The following is a 9,128-nucleotide window of genomic DNA, read 5'->3' as shown; positions in this document are numbered from 1 at the left end:
TGTACAAACAAAAGCTTAAAGTAAATGATGTTAACCGCAAACATTTACTTATCGTTCCATGTGTTACAGCTCTGATTGTCAACGGAGCCACCACACCACAGACACCCAACGACGTATCAACGCCAGCTGTCAATGATGGTGTCATTGTCGACACCACAGCGCCAACTTGGGAAATGAACATTGGATCAACACCAGTAATAGAAAGTATCATGGATATGACGACACCATCAATGACGTCACCATCTTGGGAAATGAACATTGAATCAACAACGGTTATGGAAAGCACCATGGATATGACGACACCATCAGTGACGTCACCATCGGAGACGACGATTTCATCACAGCCCTCTATAAACACCAGTGCTGCCTCGTCACAGACAACTCCAAACTCAGTCTCCGTCACTCCCACGCCAGCGTCACAAAGTAACCCCGCCACGGGGATGCCACTAGTGACGTCACCAACACCTGACGTCACTAACACGAACGACACGGGGATGACACCACAGAGGGACTTGCTGTCAGTCGCTCAATCCCCCTTCACTCCCGACAACAGCGTCTTGCTTGTAGCCACCGCCCCCGATGTCATGTCAGCTGGAGGTCCACTCGCCTCGTCCCCTGACACAACCACCAGTGCGGGCATGGCTATTGCTGACACAACTGCTAACACGCCGATGATGACAACTGTTGTCAGTGCTACGACTGCTAATGATACTACCGTTACTGGCAATAGTGTCATGTCTGACAACTCTACAACTGACAGCAATTCTACAGCTGTTAACACCATCATGCCTGTTAACGATACAGTTACCCCAATGAATACAACATCTTCCAACAGCTCAGTAGTATCTAATACTGCAGGTTCTAACAGCACAGCGAATGGTGAAATGAGCGCCAACACTACCTCTAGTGTCAGCAACAACACGAACGCCAACCTTAACAGTTCTGATTCCATCGGATTTAACAACGCCACAGACATCAACAACAACGTCAACAGCAGCAGCAACAACAGCAACATCAACGGCACAGGATTTACATCGGCGATAGATACAACACCTATTCTGCAGTCAGTACAGGACATCGTCAATGATTTTGCTTTGACTACCACACCTTCTCCTGGTAAGAATTCAATTGTTTGTTTACTTGTATTCATTTCTATTTCAAATCTACGCTAGATCTAAGATATCCAAGAAAACATGAGCACTGCGTGGAGACCCTATCGTCATAAGTTGCACTCCATTCTAAGCAACAGATCCCTTACTTTATCACGCCCACACGATAAAAGTGTTCGACAAACATCCTCTGAGCTACCATCGGAAACAGTTTGCACAAGATATGTTCCATTTTTGTTCTGTCACCTTAATGATATATGAAACCGGTTCATGCACACCCTGGCGGTGACCTTACGATTAATTTTCTACTGTTGATATGTTGAGGTCACCCAAACAAACGTCGTTCTTAAAATTCTCTGTCACTTCCTCGGGAGACACGCAGAAGAAGGGACATGATTTTTACGTGACACCATTATTCACGTCATGACGTCTTTTCGAACTCCGTTTGGCTTTGAGTCAGAGATTTCACTTCAAAAGAGTGGGTCAAAAAGAGAGGTCTTGGGGTTAGATTGATTTTAATCGACATCTAAGTCTTTAACGCAATGTATACATGTACCTTTAGCACGAGGTTGAAAACCACTTGTTCGTTTGATGCTTCTAATCTTGCAGGTTGCGAGTAAACTGCTTTTGCAAAACTTCGATAACTCATGGTTGTCTCGTACGGGTGTTTTCGGTGCTTACCTATCGTTTTATTTTTGGTGTAAATGAATAGATAAATAAATGAATAAATTAATTAATTAATCAATAAATAAATACATAAAGAAATAAAGAAACAAACAAACAAACAAACAAACAAACAAGCAAACAAACGAATCAATAAATTGCACGAAAATGAACTAAAAAGCAAAATGCCTTCAACTAATCATACTGTTTTGTCCATAGTACCTACAAGTACGGCTGATCCATGCAACTTGGGACCGGCTCAGCAGTGTACCGGCGCTCTGATTGGTCAGTTGAGAATCCTGCTCCAGCTGTCCCAATACATGAGCAATGTGGCGTCCGTCGTGCCCTGGATGTGTGGGTAAGTGCTACGTGCAGTCTCAAGTAGCGTCCGCCGTGTCCTGGATGTGTGGATGTGTGGGTAAGTGTGGGTAAGTGCAGTCTCAAGTAGCGTAAGTGTGGGTAAGTGCAGTCTCAAGTAGCAATGTGGCGTCCATCGTGTCCTGGATGTGTGGGTAAGTGCCACGTGCAGTCTCAAGTAGCGTCACGATCACAGAAGAAAATTGGATGCCTGCTGTTGCTGCTAGCTTTCCACTGGGAGGAAGCGACCCGAATTTTCCAGCGATGGGACAATACAGTTATGAAAATAAAAATGAAATATGAAAACTCACCCCTCTGTTGCAACAACTCCACTGGCTACCCATCTCACATATGACAAAAATACAAGCTCAACACTCACATACAAATGCCTCAACAAGCTCACTCCTACCTATCTCTCTGATTCCCTCTCACTCTATCAACCTCCCCGACCACTCCGCTCCTCAAACGACAACCTCAAACTCAACATACCTCACACAAAACTCTGCAGGCCAACGCTCTTTCTCCTTTCAAGCCCCCACCAACTGGAACTCACTACCTCTCCCCCTCCGTCAACAACGTCTTTAGAAGCATTTAAATCTGGCCTCAAGACCTTTCTTTTCCCTAAATAATCCCCAGACTACAGTGCCCCGCTACACACACCCCCCCCCCCCCCACCCACCCACCTCACCCGCAGGCCTAAATCAGAGCAGTTGTAAATAGCCATGTACCTAACTATTATTTGGACTTTTCTTTTCTTTTTCATGCTTACATTTGAGAGCCGTGTAGGGGTGAGGAGATGGGCACTGCCCTCATAAAGCTGGCCTTAGAAAAATTGAAATCTCCTACATCTCGCTCCGCCGCGACCAAACATGGTTGTGTGACAACCGTTATCTCTTTTTCACTCCTGTTTTACTGGCTGTGCTTCTTACGGTATTGTGAATGTTTCGTGCACTTTCTGACATGTGAAACATTGTTCATTGTCTTGTCATTGCTACAACCATCTGGGGGACATTTAAAGAGAAGACACAGCATCATGTCTGTACTATTTGACCTGCTGCGTCTCATGATTGTCCACTGGAAAGGCCGTTAGGTCGAGGTTCTTGTGAATGCGTTGTTTTGTCTGGAATTAAACGTTCCACAAAATGTAACTTTATTGTTTTGTAATTCTCGTTAACGTGTGTGTGACGGCGTGTTTCAGGAGCTACCCCCGGTACCGTAACTGCATCGTCAGCTCGGCCAGCACGTGCAACGGTCAGCGACGCCTCAACTACGACATGGTCGTGTCCACCATGGACTACATCTGTTCTTCTAACGGACCCAACGGTACTGTCTGGCTGTCTGGTTGTCTGACTGACTGTCTGTCGGTCTGTCGGTCTATCTATCTATCTATCTATCTATCTATCTATCCATCTATCTGTCGGTCTGTCGGTCTATCAGTTGGTCTTTCGGGGGTCTATCTGTCGGTCTGTTGGTCTGTCTGTCGGTCGGTTGGTCTGTCTGTCGGTCTGTCTGTTGGTCTGTCTGTCGGACTGTCGGTCTGTCTGACACGTCATTTGTCTGTCTCCTCGTGATTGTCTTTTCTATGTTTTCCTCCCGTCTTTGTTTATTTCGTTGGTTGGTTCCAGCTGAATGGTTGGCTGATTGATTGGTTGGTTGGTTCCAGCTGAATGGTTGGCTGATTGATTGGTTGGTTGGTTCCAGCTGAATGGTTGGCTGATTGATTGGTTGGTTGGCCAAATTACTAGCTTGCTGCGCGGTTTAAAGAATTGTTTCAAAATGAAGAATTCGTGTCTGGCAAAACTATCTACTTTGCGGGGGGGGGGGGGGGGGGGGGGGGGCGTGGACTTTAACGTTTTTCGATCGAAGATTTCATTTCTTCACATGTTTTCTTCTTTCACTGTGTCCTTGATTTGTAATTGTTGCGTGTATCTGTCATGATATATCAGCTGTGGGCCAGACGCTGCCTTGCCTGAAGAACAGGAACACGACCAGCGGTGTGGCGTTCTGTGGCAGGCTGGCCTCCAATCTTGCATATGCGCAGGGTGTGTGTGGGTGAGTGTGGCCCGTACCCTGGCTTTTTCTTTTGGCTTGCTAGTGCTTTGTCAACGCGGGTTAGAACGGCAGGGCGTTATGTGAACAGTACATTGTGTGAACAGTACATGTGGTGATTTTTTTCCGTACGGTTAACTGTCTTATGTAGGTTGTACATTTAATTGTTCTATTCTGTATATGTTCTTTTGTAAAGGGCCTAGAGCCATAGTTTAGGCACTTAAAAATGTCCAGTTATTATTATTTAAGTTATTGAGACATCCCAGTGCACTAAGGGATTTATAGAGCAAATCGAGAAAATTCATTATTGAACGAAGCGCATAGCGCTGAGTTCAATAATTATTTTCGAGATTTGCTCTATAAATCCCTTAGTGCACTGGGATTGTTTCAATAACGATATTGTCAGTACCGCCAGAGAAAAAAGAAGATTCAAAACGCACATTTTGCAACGCGCATTTAGATAGGCGTAACTGTGTGGTCAGGTTTGTGTCAGATCTACTTTTGTGTGGGCTGTCTCAAGTGTGTCGTGCTTTCGTCACACGCAAACTCTTGTTTTAATTTCTGTTGGTAAATTCCAGTGTAGCGTTAAGCTAAAAAGTGATGATCTTTCATAGAGACCTCATTTAAACTCTGAGAAAGGACTGTGCTCTTAGTTATTTGCGATTCGAAACCTTCATCGAGCTTCGACAGATTGACTGTGCAGAGTTTTGCCCCTTGCCACGGTCGACGGAAAGCACATTTTCAAAATAAATGTGGCATGTTTCTCGTGTGGTATCTTCACTCATCGGGGAGTCTGGTACTAAATATGAACGGTAAGAATGCTCTGAACCCTACACGTATTATATCCCCATCGTTTTATTGTTCACATTTGCCCAACATGTTAATTTGCTGAGCGGGATTTTTGTCGTCTGCTACTGCACTGAGTCTCATTTCAAAAACAAAAATTGCTCGTCACGTTGCACTGAGTCTGCACGCATGAGGCAGGCTGGTAATAAGTCTTATATATGGTAAGAACGTTCTAAACCCTACACGTTTTCGATTCCGATTGTTCTTGCCTTGAAATAATAATTCGGAAAACATTCATTTACTGAACAGATGCAGTCGTATTTCAGTGTAGTCTGCTACGTGCTGATCTAGCTGCTACCGTCTCTGCTGCTACGTTATCGGAATAACACTTGTGTTTTCTGTTAGCTGCTGGGAATTGTATACTAACTCATCATTTGGTCATGTGGACAATAAACTACATGCCACTAACATGGCATAATTATGAGAGGAATCTTCGCAAGTCGAAACTGAAAAATTAGACACAGCGGGTTCTATTTTTATATCAGTGGCAACTGTGGCACAGGCACATGCAATCTGTCAGAAAAAAACCCATCTTCTGCTTTAATTGAGAAGCAGGAAATGTATGGTCTTAATCATTGGTATTGTGGAGAATATAAGCTGCATGTCATTAATTAATTCTGAGGATGAGAGTACACTCTCGCTGAAGCAAAGGGCGGAAGAATACGCTTGCGCATCGCCATTAGCCAATCAACTGGTTCACATCAGTCATGTGACACCAGTACTTACTGACAATTATTATTATTATTATTATTATTATTATTATGATGCAGCCACCTGGCCGCTGGCGCTGATGATTTCCTTCTAAACCACAGTCATGTCAATAAAACGCACACCGTAACTACAATGTCAATTCAAATGACTTGTTATTTATAATACAGCAAGGTATGCATATTTAACGGCTTTGATTGCAGCAGGAAATGTTCCCTGAGTTCACAACCCTTAAGATAAGCCAAGACAGAGAGCTCAATATGTGGATTGTGTTTCAGAATGTCCATGCATTACGTCAACTGCGTCAGCAAGGTGTACGAACTCAAGTGTAGCTACGCAGCAGGCTACGCAGTGAAGAACATTCTTCACCGGGCCACAGCGCCTATTAGGTCCATGCTCCAATGCCCATCCTTCATCATCCCGCCAACCACCACCACCACCACTAGCACCACCATGGCACCACCACCAGCTCCCTCCATGCCCGCTGTTCCCCAACCTCAAGTTCCACAGTCTGGAGTCTCCACCTCAACTAGCGCAGTCCCGAGTAACACCACCTCCACGTCAACTGGTGAGTTCGTTACTTGCACGAGCTATAACAGACCGTTTTGCAATCTGAGCAGCTCTCGCAAGAAATCCGCATACACGCAAGACATGGATCTCTGTTGTGCTAGCTTCGAATGTCGCGAAAACTTAGAGCGTAGAATCTTCGCAGATCTCGCGACATATCCGCACCACATGCTTTGTTGCGCTTCGAAGTTTGCGAGATAGAGAGCCTGTGACAGCTTGGAATATTGAGAGGGTCTATTGCACTGGGTCCCACCCCACACACCCCACCCAAGCTACCCCCATCCCCACTACCCTTACAAAATGTGTAGTAGTATTCCTAGCTAATCTGGCATGTGCAAAAGCTCATTAAAAAGCATCAAAAGCTGGGACAGTAAGTTTTCCGCGCTTGGCCAATACGGGGTTTGTGCAAAGGGTACACATATCGATAACGTCAACCTTCCAAACTCTTTATCTTTGGTTTTTTTCTTCTTTTTTCTTCTCTTTATTTTTGCTTGGCTTCGTGGAGGTGTTGTTGTTGTTGTTTTTTGTATGATTTCGTAATCATGTTTCATTTGCCCTGGTCTCAAAACTGAAAGTGTTGTAGTTTTTAAATCACGCCTTCATCGCCTCTGTCTGAAGAGCATCCTGTTTCTAATTCCTGGTATGAGCTTAACACGATAACTTCACCCAAATTGTGCACCAGTTCTTCCTGCATCTTGCAATATGTCCCTGTTGCTTTCAGCGTCAGCGTCCACAGTGAGCAGCCTACAGCTGAAATGCTACGAGTGCGACAGCGGGGACCCGCTGGGTGCGGCCTACAACTCGCGCTGTTCTGTGGAGGGAGAAATTTCTAGAACCTACATCCGGGCAACGCCGTGCTCGTCGCCATGTTATTCTCGTGTCAACAAGGCGCCTGCTGGATGTAAGTATCGCGTTTTTACCAAGTACATTGAAGTATGGCTTACAACGTCAAAGCTACCATTTACATTTACTTCTAAAGTCCTGGTAGGTTATCTCAAAACACGCACCGGTGACATAAGGCTGTTGGTTGCTAGATTTGTTTTCTCCATGCACGTATGAAACCGAAGTAGGCTACTGGTTTTAATCGCACGTTACTACTACATCCACTGATGCCGAAGCTGCAAAGAGGTCGTCTTTGCTCAGTCACTCTATTACTTGTATGTACAGCAAACATTCATCTTAACTTTTTCTAGTTTTCTTGGTTTTTCTCACATTGTTTTTGTTTTTGAGGGGGTGTTTTTTGATGCAAAATGTCACCCGTTCAACGCTGTTTTCAGCTGTAAAGCGTGGCTGCGCGACGGGCCTGGAGAAACTGTTCCCGAATGGTGTGGTCCCCACACGAGGCTGTCATCGCAGAGCGGGAGAGGTATGGTGCTTCTGCACCAGGAACAACTGCAACAGGAGGGACATGGAGAACTTCATCACCGTTGAATTGCCTTGAAACTTTTGTAACGGCGCTGCCCATTGGCTAGAGTAGAGCTATTAAAAGTCAGGGGACGTTTGATATAGATGATACTGAGTCTGTGATTTTTATACAATTTCAAATGACAAAATCGGTTCGTATGATAAGGTAAATTGTGTGTGCGGAACTTTTGTTATGAAGAGGATTGTGACTGATTAAAACCTTTAAGAAGAACAAACTTCAATGTGTTCAGTGTTTACATTGTGGACGCGAGACGTGATTTTCACTTTAAAGTGTGTGAGTACAGCCTCAATTTGCCTGAAATGACGTCATGAAGAAGAGCTATCAAAAGCCTGAGGAAAACGGCACACACATGCATATATTTACAAATACCGTAAAATCCCTAGCAAACGCCCAGTATCTAGCAAACGCCCACCCCCCACTTTTGGCCAAAAGTTGTGCAGAGGGGTCACTACCTAGGAAACGCCCACCCCTTTTTTGGTTTTTTAAAAATTTGTTTTAAGACATTCGGCCTCCTTTATCTACGATTTGTGCACACTGTTCGATGATTCGCCGGTTTTTTCTTCTTATTTTTTTCTATCACAGAACGTTGATCTTTATTTGTGTAAACAAACGGTGTGTTTATTTTTCATTAGAATTGCATAAATCACATGTTGGATCATTTTTTATTTCTTGTGAAAATGTGATGACACTTTATCTTGCAAAGGGGTGTATACCTAGCAAACGCCCACCCCTTACTTGTACCCGAAATCTGTGCAGAGGGGGGGTGGGCGTTTGCTAGGGATTTTACGGTAGTTGCGTAGTCTGTTTCTCTATTCGTACAAGCATAATAATTCAAACACACACACAAAAACCTTCTCACACACAAACTTTCATACACACACACACACACACACACACACACACACACACACACACACACACACACACACATACACACACACACACACACACACACACACACACACACACACAACTATGCAAAACACGTGCATATTTTTACATACGAGGAGAAAACCAAATAAATTATCAATCAAGAACGTGTTGTTTTCTCTCACTTTCTTGCGTATTTTTTTGTGTTTCTGATATCATTCCCACTGAGTGGGTGAAAATGGTAGGATTTTCAGTCCATTTTGAGGGGTGAAAAGCGCTGTATTTCATCAATGACTCTGTGGATTGCTTCGAAACTTTCAAGATCGTTTGCAAAAGGTACTAACATGTTTGATCATAACAAGTATCAACACAGATGTAATGCAATATTCCGGGGAGAGAAAAAAAACCGTCACAGGTTTATTGACCTACATCCCAAAAAAAGAATGACTTCGCATGCATACAGACAAGTGAATGTTACAAGTACTGCCACGTTTTTATTTGAGTATGACCTCCGGCGACAATTTGCTATTCAT

General features: G+C 44.1%; 1 protein-coding gene across 1 annotated transcript in view; it reads left to right on the top strand.

Annotated features, from left to right (window-relative positions):
* LOC138948111 (mucin-21-like) overlaps nt 1-7,930 on the top strand; it is a 9,717-nt gene extending 1,787 nt beyond the window's left edge. The window contains exons 2-8 of the mRNA XM_070319631.1: nt 70-1,116; nt 1,992-2,130; nt 3,328-3,452; nt 4,076-4,181; nt 6,011-6,300; nt 7,021-7,200; nt 7,577-7,930. Of these exons, the coding sequence (XP_070175732.1) occupies nt 70-1,116; nt 1,992-2,130; nt 3,328-3,452; nt 4,076-4,181; nt 6,011-6,300; nt 7,021-7,200; nt 7,577-7,740 (2,051 nt within the window). The 3' untranslated portion in view covers nt 7,741-7,930. The remainder of the gene's footprint in view (nt 1-69; nt 1,117-1,991; nt 2,131-3,327; nt 3,453-4,075; nt 4,182-6,010; nt 6,301-7,020; nt 7,201-7,576) is intronic.
* Nucleotides 7,931-9,128: the final 1,198 nt, after the last annotated feature.

The sequence above is a fragment of the Littorina saxatilis genome, linkage group LG15, assembly GCF_037325665.1.
Source record: "Littorina saxatilis isolate snail1 linkage group LG15, US_GU_Lsax_2.0, whole genome shotgun sequence".
In the NCBI taxonomy this organism is placed as follows: Eukaryota; Metazoa; Mollusca; class Gastropoda; order Littorinimorpha; family Littorinidae; genus Littorina; species Littorina saxatilis.
The sequence above is the reverse complement of the archived record's forward strand: the minus strand, read 5'-3'. Positions and strand labels throughout refer to the sequence as shown.